A 16,217-nucleotide genomic window follows, 5' to 3' on the forward strand; every position below is an offset into this window, starting at 1 on the left:
AACACGGTGGGATTCTGAGCCTGGGCCTACCACTGCATTTTTGTGACTTTCAGTCAAGACTCATCTTTTAGAGCCTCAGTTTCTCTCTCTGAGAATCAAGGAGGCCAGAATCCTGCTCCCCAAGGGACCCTCTACCTCTGAAATGTCACCTCTAGCCCTGGAGAGTCTGCATCTTGAATGTCCCCCTTCAGTGAGTGGGGCGAGGTCAGGGACACATTCGAGTCACCTGCAGGCGGCAATGTCGTTCCTCTGGCCTGAACTGCTCCTGGGGCCCCTTCTTTCCATGGGCTCTGGGGCCAAGCCCCTCCCAGCCCCTACCTCCCGCTGCCTCACCCTCCTCCGGGGTGCCCTGTCCCTAGGGCGTGAGCAGTGGACGGGAGCCCAGGCTTGGCCAAGCAGTGGCCCTGAGTGGCTGAGAACTGCAGAAGCTCACATGTGCCGACAGCCTCTCCACACTGATTTCCCTCCTTTCTGCACCCGTGCTGTCGTCTGGTCTCCTCTCTCCTGGTCCTCTTATAGCCAGCCTCCCAGTGCCTGCTGCGGGGAGCAGCCCCTCTGCCTCCACAGCCCTGGCCTTTGCTGCCACAGGGTCACAACCCCGGGCAGCCGAGGCCTGGTCGCTGCCTGCTTCCCTGCCCAAAAAGGCGAGGCGAGCTCCAGGCTCGAGCCCAGCATGTGGCTCAGGGCCCAGCACCCTGGGGGACTCAGGCAACATTTGCCCAGTAACCGTGTGAACAGAGGGACAAGCCCTGGACAGGACCCACTTCCTCCACAAGATGGGCTCCTGTGCAGGGCCCACCACCTAGGAGACTCAGAGATCCAGACACACCCCTGGCTCTGGTGTCAATTTTTAGGAGAAAGCAAGGGGAGACACCCACACGGCTGTGGTCAGGGGCCTGGTGGCCTGGGGGCTCTCCCTCCCCCATTCCTTCCAGGGGGAAAAGGGAGGAGAGGGCACCGCTGAGACTTCTAGGAAGGGGAGGCTGGGAGCCGTCCTCGGCTCGCAAGGACAGGGGAGATGGCCATCTCTGGGCTGGGAGCCCATCCACGGCTTGGTCACACCCAGCCTTCTGTCAGGCTTGTCTGCCTGGCTGGTGAGTGAGAGGGTGACGCTGGGGGAGGCCGAGGCAAGAATGTGGCCCGAGGATGACAGCTGGGATGTCAGTGTCTGGCCATCTGAGACAGCAACTGGTGGTAGCAGCCTCCGGGTCCAGCCTGGGGAGAGGCCACGCTGATTTCCCAGCGGCGCGTCACCTCCTCCCTAGGCCCTCCCCAACTGGCAGGTGAGCCCTGAGAGCCGCATCGTGGGGCCCACACCCCCGTGTCCCCTAGCCCAGCCCAGTCAGGGGTTATGAATCGTGCATGACGGACCCAGACAGCGGGGGCCGGTCGGAGGAGGTGAGCCGCTGCTGTCCTGCCGCGAGGGGACCAGGAGCTAGAGCCAGGGAGGCAAGGACAGGGAGGGGACCGGCATGGAGACAGTGAGAGACGCAGAGGGTACAGAGTCCGGTGAGGAAGAGAGAGGGGCCGAGAAGGCAAGACAGGAAAAGAGAGGCAAGGAGGTGAACGGGAGAAGAGAGAAAGACCCTCAAACGGGGGAGAGAGGGAGACAGAGAACAAGGGACAGACAGAGACGGGGGGAGACACAGGGAAAGGGAGAGAGAGAGAGAGAGACAGACGGAGAAAAGAGGGGCGAAGGAGAGGTGGAAAGGGACAGGACATGGAGGTGGAGGAAAACACCCCGGACTGGACTGGGGCGGCCTGGGTGTGGAGCCGAGGGGCGGCACCTGCTCATCGCCGCCCCCGCCTGACATGTCAAGGCCGCAGGGGAAGGCGGAGGGCCCCAGGCTGGCCCCCGGTGCCCTGGCCGGGCATCCAGCTGCTGCCCAGGACTTGCCCCATCAGTCTGTCCAGCCCACCGCTACGGGGCCCCTGCGTCCCTCTGCAGTGTTGCCCCAGAGCCCCTGTGCTGTGCCTTCTGCCCCAGTGCTCTGAGGGGGTGGGCGCCCAAGGCCCCAGGCACCATGGCAGCGGGCGGGGGGGGGGGGGGGGGCAGGGGAAGGAGGCAGTGCAGCGGCTGGGAGAAAGTGGGATCTGCTTGGCCAAGCACGATGGCCTAGTTTCCAGGCCTTCACTCAGGTGACGCGCAGCCCGCTCCCTGGCTCGCTCGGGGCTTCGGCCGAAAGCTCCAGTAATGAGCCCAGAGCCTGAGACGCAGCCAGGTGGAAATGCCAGCCTGCAGACGGGGGAGCGCTGAGTACATCGGTCACAGGCCACGGGGAGGAGGGAGGGCAGGGGGGAGGGCTTTGTGACAGGTCGCCTGGGCCGTGGGGCGGGGGACGTCTACACCCCACGTCCCCAAGGGCCCCTTGTAAGAGTTGTGAGACGGCTTGGTAAAACGCAGATGCCTGAGCCCCATCCCAGATCTGCTGACTAGAATACGTGGAGGCGAGGCCTGGCAATCAGCCATTTTCACAAGCTCTCTAGGAGATTCTTAAAACCTGAAAACCAATGGTTGAGCTGCGTGCCAGGGCAGGAGGGGGTCCAGCCCATGTGGAGGCTTTTAGACAAATGTGAATCCAGCAACTCACGGGCCACCAGGCAGTAGCTCCCGGGAGCACACAGGTGCCCCTTCAGGCTGTCAGGGGCTGCTTTTGCGAGGGGAGCGGTGAGGGAGGGATGGGAGATGTGGAGACAGATGCAGTGCCCCCTTCTCACACACACACACACACACACACACACTCACGCACACGCACACGCACACACGTGCGTGTGTGCCTGACTCACTGCAGTTGCCACCATGGGGCATCAGTGTCCAAGGGGCTGATGGTGTCCTGGGGCTCTCAGATCCTGGGGGGGCGGAATCTCAATATGTTCTGTCAGACCCCCAGATGGAATGGAAGAAGCTGTTTGGTGGTGGTAGGGCATTACTGTCCCCAAGAAGCCAAATGCCTTCCTCTCTGGAGAGCTGGGGTCTGGGCCAGGGGACCTCTCAGGACTGCCCCCCAGTCTCTGAGAAGGACCTGGAAGCAGAGAGGGCCCACAGGCAGCAAGATACCATGGCATCATTCCTGGCTGGCTTTGGAATACAGTCGGCAATGACTGGCTGCTTCTTTCCCTCGCCCCAGGGGACCACAGGGTGCCTTCCTGGAGGGGCCTGTGCCGCCCGGGGCAGCTGGCCAGGCCGAGGCTTGCTCTCTCCTGACAAGCCTGCCCCTGCGGACCCTCACTTCAGGGGCCTCGGCCATCCTGCCGTCACCCAAACCCTCGCCCCTCCACTCAGCCTGACGCTTTTTTCTCTCCCAAAGGGCCAGCTCTCAGCCTGCACGGCGAACTCCTCTCCCTCTCTTCTCTCCCTCTCTCCCACGGCTTCTCTTATTTTGCTGGATCTACCGTAAAATCGCCCCCCTTCCCATCCTTCTTTGCCACCCCGGAATCCTTGTAGGGAGCAGATTGTTTGACAGTTTTCCAAATCCATCCTGCTGCCTCCACCCAGGACAGCCCATGGCTGTCTCTCCTCTTTGATAACCTTTAAGGTCAAAAACATCACACGTTTCTGGGTGGTCTCGTCTGGCGTATAATCTCCCCGTTTTGCACAAGGCAAAACTGAGACTGCAAAAGGGCTTGCCCCATGCTTCCTGCTCTGGTGAGGCTTCTCCCCACAGCGGGGCCCCCTCCACTCCAACAGGGGTCTAACCCCGGTGGGGGTCGCTCCCTCTGCGCTCACATTTATTAAGGACTGTTCTTAGGCTCCACTGAGTGCGCCCAGACTTCATCTTCTCTCTCCATCCTGTGTGATGTTAACCACCGTCCTGTTTTTTTTTTTTTTTTTTACTGCATACGAAGAAACAAGCTCACGAAAGGGCCAGTCCTTCGGGCGGGGTGGGGGGGGGTGGGGGCTGCACATATCACATTTCCTGCTGGCATCTCCTGGGCTGGGCAAGCCGGCTGCCTCTTTCCCCTCTCCGGGGACTGTGCTAATGTGTCTCTCCCTGGGGGTTGCTGTCTTACCCACATGCCTGGCGGGAGCCTGTGGGGGGTCCGGAGGGGGCACAACAGGGCACAGTCACAGTCATGGGCCAGGAGCCCCTGCACTGTCAGCAGGCAACACAGAAGCTGCGTGGCCATCCCTTCAGTTTCAGAGCTGGCCTGGGCACACACAGAACCCACAACAGGGACCAATCCCCGATCCGCCCCCTCTCCTCTCTGGTGCTTTCTCTGACCCCTGGTGGGGACTTTTTTCTTTCTCCCCTATTTGGAATAAGCGTCAAACAACACAAACACAGACCCTGTCTTGCTGAGAGACAAACATGATACCCAGAGTCAAAAATAATTATTTCATTGTAATTGTTTCAAATCCTATGCAGGCGGATGTATTTCATATTTCATATTGGGATGGTTGGAAAGGCCCCTTTGGGGACATGACATTGAGCTGAGACCTGAAAGATGCGTAGAAGCTGACCAAGGGAAGGGGAGGGGTGGGGGAGAGCTTTCAGGCGATGCAGGGAAAGATATGCCAAGGCCCTTGGTAGGAAAGAACTTGCAAGAACCTAGGAAGGGTCAGTGAGGCTGCAGTGCAGGAGTGAGGGGGAGAGTGGAGAGTGGCAGGCTGTGGGGCCAGGGAGGTGGGCAGGGGCTTGACCAGTCCGAGCTCCGTGAGTCATGAGAGGATTTCGGAATTTCTCCTGAATGCAGCCGGAGACAGTAGAGGGACATGATCAGAGGAGTGATATGAGTCAGTTGGTTTTGTGAGGATTTCTCTGGCTGTTGGGGGAGGAGGAGTGAACAAGAATGAAGCAGGGGCCCTGTGAGGATGCTACTGCTCGAGTCCAAGTAACGGCTGATGACGCTGGGGTCAAGGCGGAGGCCAAGGGAATGGACGACCAGAGATCTTCCTAGAGGAAGAACTGACGGCGGTGGGTGATGGAGGGAAGGTGGGAAGTGAGGAAAAGAGTCAATGGTGAGCCTCAGAGCTCCGGCTTGAGCACCTGAGGGCTGGTGGTGCCAATTTTTAAGTGGAGTCCACGATGGGGTGGACACGTAGGCGGGAGGAGAGACTGAGACCATGGGCTGGGACACATTCAGTCTGAGACGGTCTTTCCTGTAGCACCAACTTAGTGTCTACTAAATCATCCTCCTTAGCACTCAAAGTCTTGTTTTCCCTATTTCACAGATTAGGACCCTGCCTTGACTCTTCTTTGCCTCTAGTCACTACCCCTTTTCTCTACTCTTCTTTGGAGCCAACATTCTAGAAGCTGTCCCTACCCATGCTGACTGCACTTGCTCAATCCCATTCACTTTTCATCCCACTCCAGCCAAGCGTCTACCCCCAGCACTCCGTTAAAACTTCTCTTGTCAAAGCCACGTTGGATTCACACTGCCAAGTCCAAAGGCAATGACTTTGCATCCCACCAGCCTCTTGGCAGCACCGAAATGGTTAACCGTTCCCTTCTCGAAACACTTCTCTCTCCTGCTCTCCTCACAGCACCCTCCCCTAGGTTGACTCTTTGGTCTCTGAGGGTGCCCCTCCTCCATCCAGAGCCTCCTTCCCCTGGCCTCCAACTTCGGGCCGGGCCCCTAGCCTCCCTTCCCCCTCTTAACAGCCTCTGTCTAGGTGGCCTCCCCCATTGCCACGGCTCTGAATGCTCCCTGCACAACTCATAAGTGTGTAACTCTTGCGATGAATTCACCCTTTTCATTTTATTATTTGTCACTAACTAGTTAATTTCCTTTTTGGCTGTTGAACTCATCTGGGTGCTCCGGTGTGAATGGCAGTCAGAGCTGGCCTGGGCATACTCACAAGACCACAGGTGGTGCTAGCATCTCGTGCAGGGAAGTCAGCCTGCACACATGTCATGTTTCAGCGGGTGTTTAAAATTTCAACTTGTTCTCAGTAAATATTTGACAATACCCGGTTTGAGGGATTCTTCAGATGAAATGTCCCCGACCCCAGCATCTCCCTTCCCAAACTGAAAATATACACATGTTTATTTGGTATAATTTCACAAATTACTCTAGAGAGCTGGAAGCACAAACATATTCATATGCTAAGACTGAGTGTTCCGAATTCTCAGTGGCTCTGGAGGCTGTTCCCTGGACCTGCAACCCCACCCCCACCCCCCCACCGCCTGGCCCTGCCTCCGGGCCCCGCCTGCTTCTCCCTCCCATGGCCACTGCCAAGGCTAAGGGTCTCAACATTTCTCACATTTCTTCAGGACTGTGACTGTGATGGCCTCCTAACCAGCCTCCCTGCCCCCAAGTCATGTTCCAGAACAATCCTTCTCGGACACCCATTTGGTTCTGTCACTCACTTTTCTGCTTCTATTTTTTCCAAGGCTTCCCACATCCCTAGCCTGAAGCCCCAGTTTCTGGGCCAAGCAAGCAGGGCCCTGCTAGTGGCCCAGCTTCTCCTGCCCCTTCCACATAGTGGCTCCCCCTCCTGCAGTCTGGCTCTTGAGCTTGACACTTTTGCACATGCTGTTCTTTCTTCCTGCCCCCCAACCCCAACCTCAAGGTCCCTGATGAGCTACCCATCTCTCCCGGAGTCCTCCTGGACCGCCACGGCCTCCCGAACACGCCTCTGTCTACCGCTGCAGGTGTCCCCTGTGCCATTAACATCTACCTGCCTGTCTTCCCACACGGCTCTGTGCTCCTTCCAGCAGAGGCCGTTCTGTTACTCTCTGCATGCCTGGCGTGTATATGAATTCAATAACTGTTTCTGGGATGAATGAATGCGTGAGAGACCAGCTGGGCGAATGAATGGGACCTGGAGCATGTGCTCAGCTAGGGAGGGAGCCCAGTGGCCTGAGCCTCTGGGAGCTCTGCCCGGTGGCTCAGGATCGCTGGGCCTGCTTTGCCAAGATCATCTGGAGCTGCCCCCGAGACGGAACAGAGCTGCCTAGGAAACAGCCCCGTGGATGCCAGCCCGTAGGCAGTGAGGCAGGGTAGCGGGCACAGGTTTCCCACTTCCTTCAGCCGCTATGCGCAAGCGGGTAAGTGATGAGAACCCGGGCAGGCTGGTGCCCATTAAGCCGCTTTCCAGCCGAGCCTGTCGGCACCTGCCCGGGGAGGTGCCGCTGATGGACGAGTGAGTGAATCACGAGCGCTGTAACTTCTGCTCAGGCCTCCCTCCCTCTCTTTCCTGTGCAAGCACCTCACAGAGCCTGGGGGAGCAGAAGCACAGATGTTCCCTGCATCTGTACAACCAGGTACGACCTTGCATAAAATTGTTAATACTGAGCTGTGCGTGGAAGCAGTTTGTGTTGCAGGGAAATGAGGCGTCGTACACGACTCTGATCAAAATGAATTTCGTCATCTCAACTTTTTTTTTTTCTTTTACGATAGCAAGACAGCGCCTGGCAGACAAAGGAACTGACTGGGAGCTGAAAATAGATAATGATAGCAGTAGGGATTTTTAATTGGCCAGAAGAGACAGCAAAGATCTGGAAGGTGAGGTGCAGGCTGAGCTCAGAAGAGGTGCGAGTGCAGTGCTGCAGACGGCAGGGGGGGCCCTGGTGCTCGAGGCAGGGACTAAGCCCAGGCTCCAGGATTAGGATGGAAAATGAAACCGCCCACTGCCACGGGATGTAGGAACCTTGGTTTTATTTCTGCAGTTCTTGGCTCATACAATTCAATTAAAAATATCCCCATCCGCCAGAGAGTTATTTTTGTTAGGCAGAACTCATAACATGCCCAACAAAGGTCAAGGCTTTTTGGAAAAGTGCAATGTGGCTCAGAAAATAGAGCAGAGGGAAGCTGACGCATGAGGACCAGCCAGCGTTCCTGGTGACGACAAGGGGACAAGGACCATCTCGTCTGGGAGGGCCTCAGAAGGGATGACTGCCGGTCACACCTTGGGGACTCAGGAACCGAAAGAACTAAGTTTAAACTACCCAAACGAATTCAAAGTCAGTGTGGATGCCTGGGGTGACTCTCCCTTCACCGGGCCTGGCAGCATCCCTGCTTGCCGGGGTTCTCAAACTTGAGTGTGCATCTGAACCACCTGGCTGGCTTGTGAACCCACCATTGCTGCCGCCAGGGTTCTGACTCAGTGGGTCTGGGGTGGAATCTGAGAATTGATATCACAAACAACTTTCCAAGTGATGCTGCTGCTGTTCCGTGGACCACACTTTGAGAACCACTGCTCCAGGGCACTCTTAATAGAGTGGGCAGAATGAGAAGTCAGGCCTTTGGTGTCAGACACCCTCGAGGCTGAATCTTGTTTCCATCATTGAGCCTTTCGGTTCAGGTCACCTCGACTCTCCATGCCTCACTTTTCCACCTGTAGAATGGAGCTGACACCTAAACCATCTAGTGGGCAGGTGGTTCCGAGTTTTAAAAGAGACAATGTATGTAAAGCTATATAACAGAGCTTCATAGATGATGGTTTTCATTATGTACCTGGAGACCAAGGCTGAGTTGATGTACCAAGCGAGTAAGTGAATATGAAGTTCCTTCTCACATAGGTATTAAGACCCTTTCCATCATCAGCAGTTAATTCTGCCTGAAATTATACCTCTAGATGTTCATCCATTAACTCTTTAAAATATCCATCTATCAGGGAGAAAGGAAACGGGATCTAGCTCAGACCTCTTGAGATGTATGAATCAGTTTCTCAGTTTTGCTTTCTTCTCAGGTGAGCAGAGCAAAAAAAGGTGGGTCCAGGGATGGAAGAGTACCTGATTTCATTCAATTTGCCCCTGGCCAGGGGACTAGTCATTTCTTCTCTCCGGGCCTCACTTTCTGCCTGGGTGAGAGGGCTGGACTAGCAGGCCGTGTAAGGGGTCTTCCAGCACCACAGTTCACAACTGGGGTCTGACTAAAATTACAAGGCATTTGGACCACACTTCCCTTGAGATGAGGCAGAGAGGCGGGATGGCGTCGGGTTATGGGCTCAGGTTGTAGACCTGTTCTGCCTGCCCTCAGATCTCAGCCACTGGTTAGCTCTGTGACTGTGGGCAAGCTACCTACTCTCTCTGCTCCCCAGGTCCTTCATTTGGCACAGATTAATAGCACTCACCTCACAGAGCTGCTGCGGAGACGGAATGAGATTTTGCACGTATGGGTCTTGGCACACTGCCTGCTGGCGCACAGTGAATGCTTGATATATGTGAGCTGTCACTGTTATGTCTCACAGCCTCCTCACTCACAGCTGGCCTTCCTACAAACCTCAGGGGAGTGGAACTCCCAGGAAGCCCCTTCCCTAGCAGCCTACTCCCTAGAAATCCCAATTCGAAGAGTGGCCAGTTGAAGCCACCCCTGAGTACCACACAGGGATTGAGAGAGCCCTCCAGAACTAGGGCCCGAGGTATCAGGAAGGGACTGGGTGGTAGGGCTTTGTCTGAAAGTCCAATTTATATACTAATGCGACCAAGCCAAAGGGAGCCTCAACTCTGGACTTGTTCACCCCGCACTTAGGGTCCAAAGATCTCTACACATAGGAGTGAGTGGGTCTGAAACGTTCATGACTCTTTATGGTTAAGGAAAATCTCTTGTCTGTCAGTGTGTGTGTACGTGTGTGATGGTGGGGGTGGGGGGTCAGGGGAAAGGGCACTGGAGAGGTGAGGGGTCAAGGCCATAAACTTAAAGACTTCACTTTTAGAAGAGACCCCCTCCCACAGAGCTGGAACAAATAATCCTAAAATTTATGGAACCAGAAAAGACCTCGAATAGCCAAAGGAATGTTGAAAAAGAAAACCAAAGCTGGGGGCATCACAATGCCGGACTTCAAGCTCTATTACAAAGCTGTAATCATCAGGACAGTATGGTACTGGCACAAAAACAGAGGCATAGATCAATGGAACAGAACAGAGAGCCCAGAAATGGACCCTCAACTCTATGGTCAACTAATGTTCCACAAAGCAGGAAAGAACATCCAATGGAAAAAAAGATAGTCTCTTCAAGAAATGGTGTTGGGAAAATTGGACAGCCACATGCAGAAGAATGAAACTGAATGATTTCCTTACACCACACACACAACTAGACTCAAAATGGATGAAAGACCTAAATGTGAGACAGGAGTCCATCAAAATCCTGAGGAGAACACAGGCAGCAACCTCTTTGACCTCAGCTGCAAGAACTTCTTGCTAGACATGTCTCCAAGGCAAGGGAAACAAAGGCATAAATGAACTATTGGGACTTCATCAAGATAAAAAGCTTTTGCACAGCAAAGGAAAAAGTCAACAAAACCAAAAGACAACCGACAGAATGGGAGAAAATATTTGCAAATAACATATCAGATAAAGGGCTAATATCCAAAATCTATAAAGAACTTAATCAAACTCAACACCCAAAGATCAAACAATCCAGTCAAGAAATGGGCAGAAGACATGGACAGAACTTCTCCAAAGAAGACATCCAAATGGCCAACAGACACATGAAAAAATGCTCAACATCACTCGGCATCAGGGAAATCCAAATCAAAACCACAACGAGATACCACCTCACACCAGTCAGAATGGCTAAAATTAACAAGACAGGGAACAAAAAATGTTGGCGAGGATGTGGAGAAAGGGGAACCCTCCTACACTGTTGGTGGGAATGCAAGCTGGTGCAACCCCTCTGGAAAACAGTATGGAGGTTCCTCAAAAAGTTGAAAATAGAGCTACCATACGATCCAGCAATTGCACTACTGGCTATTTACCCCAAAGATACAAATGTAGTGATCCGAAGGGGTATATGCACCCTGATGTTTATAGCAGCAATGTCCACAATAGCCAAACTATGGAAAGAGCCAAGATGTCCATCAACAGATGAAATGGATAAAGAAGATGTGGTGTATATATATATATATACACCATGGGATATTATGCAGCCGTCAAAAAAATGAAATCTTGCCATTTGCAACGGCATGGATAGAACTAGAGGGTATTATGCTAAGCGAAATAAGTCAATCGGAGAAAGACAATATCATATGATTTCACTCATATGTGGAATTTAAGAAACAAAACAGAGGATCATTGAGGAAGAGAGGAAAAAATAAAATAAGATGAAATCAGAAGGAAGACAAACCATAAGAGACTCTTAATCTCAGGAAACAAACTGAGGGTTGCTGGAGGGGAAGGGGGTAGGGGGATGGGGTAACTCGGGGATGGGCATTAAGGAGGGCACGTGATATAATGAGCACTGGGTGTTATATGCAACTGATGAATCACTGAACTCTACCTCCCAAACTAATAATACATTATATGTTAATGAACTGAATTTAAATTAAATTAAAAAGAAAAAAAAAAGAGACCCCCTCCCTCTATCCCGCTGGATGGTGGCTGTGTCAAGTTTTCAAAGCAGTGGGAATAAGCTCAGAGTCCATCCCTACCTGCCCCGGGCCTCTTTCCACCCTCCTCCAGACCTATAAGGGTCTGCGTGGGCCCAAGCCTGTTCTCTCCCTCCTGGTGGAATTCCCCAGAAATGAAGTAACCATTCTGAGGTTACACACGGCACAACGGGCAGGACATTCTCAAATAATTTCTTCCTAGTCATGAAAGGCTAGTGCCTCCCAGCCTGTTGAGTTGGACAGGCAATCTGTCTTCATTTCTAAATGTCCTCTAAGAAGAACAAATCTGTTACACTCTGGCCAACACATTCCCAAAGAAGTGAAATAATGAGATCTGACTAAAATGTCAAACTCTAATACTGAGCAAAAAACGGAGTAGACACAGCGAGAGAAGGAACACACAGGAAACTCTTCCGGCAACTCAACCCAAAAGCTGCCCTCCGTGCACTTCCATGGAAATGACAGATACCCCTGCTCTCCCTGTGTGTGTGACTCCCCTCAGAAAAGATCACCCAGGCCAGAAAAGAGCCTGTTCACAGCCAGCAGGGAACGTTCCCCCATTCCCTGGCCTTCAAACTGCTGAGGCGAACATTTCAGAAGGGAAATAGAGCAGAGCCAAATTTCCCAGCCATGTGAAAACTGAGAGGGAGAAGCGTCCAGCGCCCAAAGATCCTAACCCCCGCTGATGTCTGGAGCTCCTCCGGCCAGGCCTCCATGGCCCTTCCCCCATCAGCACCAGAGAGGATTCCTCAGAGTGCAGGATGGTCCCCCAATGAACGCCTCTCCCTTCCCCGGCAAGCTCCAGCAAGTTCTTGCTGTCTGGGGAGTGGACCTGATCGCAAACCGGACCTGAGGTGTCTGACAGATTGCTCACCGGGCCGGGGCCAGGGTGGGGAGGCATCTGACGTCCTGTGCTTTTAAGTGAGAAAGATAATAATAGAAATAGCTAATATTTGTAAAGAACTGACTAAGCACTTTACATTCATTTTAATATTTGTATGACGTTCCTATTGTCCCCATTTGACAAGTAAGGAAGCAGGCTGGTTTCTCCTTTATAAAAACCAAATCCTTCCCAGGTAAATGGACGTGGCCTTTTGAGCTCAGGATGCCTTCTATTATTATTCAATACACCCTGATTAAAGACATTCCTTCTTGGAATGGATCTGCTATGGAATCAGGGCACTAAGGGATGAAGAGATCAGCTTCCAGGAGCACCAAGTGTCCAATTGGGGCAGCAATGTCGCAGCATCTATGGTACTGAGCTGTAGGCCAGCAGCTGAGCAGGATTCTGCTCGGCCCCTTCTCTCTTCCTTTTCTCCACAGGCCCACCGGTGGTGGTGGGGGGGGGGTCCTGCCCCGTCCCCTCCTAGAGGCTCCCACCCTCCAACCTTCCTGCCTGGCTGCATCTTGGAGAGTGCTGTGGCTGGAGCTGTCTCAGTCTCCAAGGGGATGGGTGATTTATGTCCTTTTATTCAGCAAGCAGCTTTGTACAGAACGGACGCGACATGCTGAATGTCACCGGGCGGGGGCAGGGAAGCTGTGCGGAATCCCAATGAAGCCTTTTCCGCCTGGGCAAAATGGCACCGGTGACTTCGTTATCGTGTGTTTTCTCTGGTGGGTGTAAGGAAGAGGCAGCAGATGCTGAGAGGTTGCAGGATAGCCGGCTTGCCTGGCAGGGAACCCCCCCCCACCGACCCCCAGCGTCTGGCTCCCCTGTGAGTGCCTGCCCCTTCCCGGCTCCCCATCTCGTGCTGGCACCCCACGGGAGACAAGCCAGGCGGGAGGCGACACGGACTTGGGTGAAGAGGGCTCCTTTCTGCGGAGGAGAAACAAGAGGAGCCCTTTCTGTTCCGTGCAGAGGCTGGGTGTGCTGGGGTCTCGGGACCCAGGGCCTGCACGCCGTGCAATAAGCCACAAGGGGTCGAGGCGCCCACTGGGGTAGATGGGGGCTCAGCTCTGCGCTCCACTCTCCTGACACCCCAAGGCCTGCAGGAGGTTTCTTGGCCCCTTGTCTCACTTTCCATACTCCTCCACTCACCCGGGTCTGTACATTCCCCTGAGGCCACGGGCCACACCTACTCCTCCCTGCCCCCGTCCCGCCCTGGCACCGATGCCCAGCGCAGCGCCATTCCCAGCCCAGAGCAGGCACTCCATGTTTGTGGAAGGAATGGTGAGCTCACCGCTCTGGAGCCCGCGGGCCGCCGGGATGCCCCGGTTGCCCGACAAAGCATAGCCTTGACGTTTAGGGCAAACTGCACCATCCCAGTGCGCTACAGAGACACCAAGGAATGGGTAAGATGACAGATTTGCAGGAGTTGAAGGGACCTTGGAGACGGCACAGCCCAACCCTCTCGCTTTCCAAGTCAGGAAACTGAGGCCCAGAGGAGCCTCCCAGCAGGAGACCAGCAGAGCCAGGGTTCCGAGCAGGCCCTCTCAGGCACAGCTCTCATTTGCCACCACGCTGCCCCTCATCCCTAGCCTGCTCCCCGCCTCAGCCGCCAGCCCGGTCCCCAGCCGGCGCCCCTCCCCATCTCAGCCCACACACCCAGTCTCCCCGGGAGGATGGCAGTTAGTTTGCATCGTGCTGCTCTGCACGGGCACCACCACCACCACCGGGCTGGCTGCAAACCCTGTGTTCCCAGCGCGCCAGGTCACTGTGGGCTGAGCAGGTCAGAATTTCAGGGCCAGGCCACACGGGGCCTGGGGAGGGCAGAAGAGACAAGAGTCAGGGCCTGTGAGTGAAGCAGGCAGCCCCCAGAGCAGAGAGACAAAGCAGGGTCCCCCAGGGGCGCAGGGAACCGGGGAGCTGGGGAGAACGAAGTGATGAGGCACAGCACCCCCACTCACCCTCCTACAGAGACGGAGGAGTGGAATGGGGACAAAAGCAAATGAAAAGGCCAGAGAGATGAGCCAGATGAAGGGAAGTCGGCCGCAGAAGGAGACGGAGAAAACTTGATCTTTCTATCATTTCCTCAGGGCATCCCCTTAGGGCACCCTGCCTGGCAGGGGTGGTGCTGAGGAGAAAGGGGAGCCTGAGGGAGAGGGAGAAGAAAGGAGAAGGGAGGAAGCACACTTATCAGTTCACTTTCCTCTGCAAGGAACTCAGAGCATCTTAAGCACTAGTGGGGGTGGTCCTGATTGTCCAAAAGGGGGGAACTGGGTTCTGTCAACTAAGGGGCATCCTGGGATTTCAGGGTCCCTCAGATGTGTCCAAGCCCCCCACCCCCGGCTCTTCTGACTCAGTTAGACAACTGCCTGTGAATTTAGGAACATGACAGGGATTCCAGAGGACCACTGCTCTACCCCTCATAATCCAGCCCCTGCAGTCCACAGGCGTGGAAGCACCAGGCTCCGAGGGCAGAGACTTGTCCAAAGACGCAGCACCAAGACCACTGCGTAAACAGAAGCCAGATCTCTGAGCACCCATTCCAGGCACAGTGACAACCTTGCCAGTCAGGCTGCATGACTTCCATGCTCCCAAACCCTTGGGCAGGAGCCCCCTGCCCCCCTACAGCAGGCCCTTGCCTCTCCAAGAGCAAGTACGAAAGGGAGAGGTTCTCTCAGAACCCCCAAGAAACACTTCTGCTGACCTCCCAAGAAGAAAGTGGGGAGAGAGTTGGGGCGGCCTTCAAGAAGGGGGTCTGGAGCAGACTTCATGGGGCCTCACCCTCTCTCTGCCAGGGGAGAGGTGGCTCCAAGGCCCCAAGGATGCCACCCCGTGCCCGGCGGCTCGAGGCTGGTGAGTGAAGAGGTGGTCACCTGCCCGCGCCTCCACGCAAACAGAGCAGAGCACTGGCGAAGGCAGGCCCCTCATCCTGCCCCTATCTGTTGATCTTGGTGATAAACGTATCTTTAGGGAATCACAGTATTTTCTTGCTCTAAAAACCCTCAGTCTAACTCCTCTTTTCTGACTCATGTTTGCCTCCACCAATATGAAACTGAGCCCGTGTGGGGCGCAAGCCAGCCTGTGGGGGCTCAGGGGCTGGGCAGATGGCAGCAAGAGGGTGGGCTGAGGGCCTGTTCACCAGGCAGAGATGGCCCCAGTGTAGACACAGTCCTCTTCTTTTCCAGGCTCACGCTCTTGCCCCAGAGGGTAGCAGGGAGGGAGGCCTTTTGTCTCCTTTGACCATTTCTATACCCCTGGTGCCTCCAATGGGACCCTGACCAGAGTGCGCTCAGTAAATGTCTGCACGACATTGGAGGAGGAAACAGAGGCTGGTCAAGATACAGTGATGGGCCAAGACTTCAGGGGTCCTGCTCCCTCCCCTGTGTCCTATGGGGACCCTGGGCCGTGGGTGGGGAGAGGGGCACTCACTCTAGCACGTCACGGTTGAACTGCTTCTTGCTGTTGCCCAGGAACTCCCCGATCATCTGCCGGCTGAGACCCTTGCGCTGGAGCAGGAAGTGGGCCACTCCAATGGGGGTGTCAGGGATGAAGCCTCGAGAGATCAGGAACTGGATGCCTTTGTCTGGGTTTCTAGGGGCGGGAGCGGAGGTGGGGAGAAGGAGTAGAGAGTGAGCCACGGCTATCCATGACTTCTTTCTTCCCTTTCTTCCAGCCCATGGAACCCGTAGAAGTGCCTAGAAGTTTCTGGGAAGAACGCCTCTGAAATGCCAGGATTCCTTCCACTGCAGATGGGCTCCCCATCCCAAGTGCTTCTCCCAGGAGCCTCATCCTCCTGAACAACCCCCACCCCAACACACACATAGGAGTGAAGATAGCATGGGGAAGGAAGGAGTTGGGGGAGGTCTGAATTCCAGAGCAGGTGGAGAGGTTTCTTTCTGTCTTCGCTGAGGGCCGTGAGGCCTGCTACGGAGGCCCTTCCTCCCTGTCCCCATTCTGTTGTCTATACACAGCACCAGCCCCGGAATCGGGAGGGAGGATGAGACTGGGGAGCAGCGGGGAGCTCTCCTACCACACTGTCCATAGTGGACTCGAGATTCC

At 54.9% G+C, this 16,217-nt stretch overlaps 1 protein-coding gene across 8 annotated transcripts in view; it reads right to left on the reverse strand.

The window, feature by feature from the left end:
* The window catches only part of IQSEC3 (IQ motif and Sec7 domain ArfGEF 3), a 111,215-nt gene that overhangs the window by 27,527 nt on the left and 67,471 nt on the right, over positions 1-16,217 (reverse strand). For all 8 annotated transcript variants that reach the window (XR_012376479.1, XR_012376477.1, XR_012376478.1 and 5 more), the window contains exon 5: positions 15,588-15,749. Coding sequence is in view for 5 of the 8 variants with exons in the window: in XM_025851970.2 (XP_025707755.2) it covers positions 15,588-15,749 (162 nt within the window). In the remaining 3 variants the exon portion in view is untranslated. The remainder of the gene's footprint in view (positions 1-15,587; positions 15,750-16,217) is intronic.

This window comes from Callorhinus ursinus, unplaced genomic scaffold (assembly GCF_003265705.2).
Source record: "Callorhinus ursinus isolate GAN/ISIS: 27379988/994484 unplaced genomic scaffold, GSC_fseal_2.0 scaffold74, whole genome shotgun sequence".
NCBI lineage: Eukaryota > Metazoa > Chordata > Mammalia > Carnivora > Otariidae > Callorhinus > Callorhinus ursinus.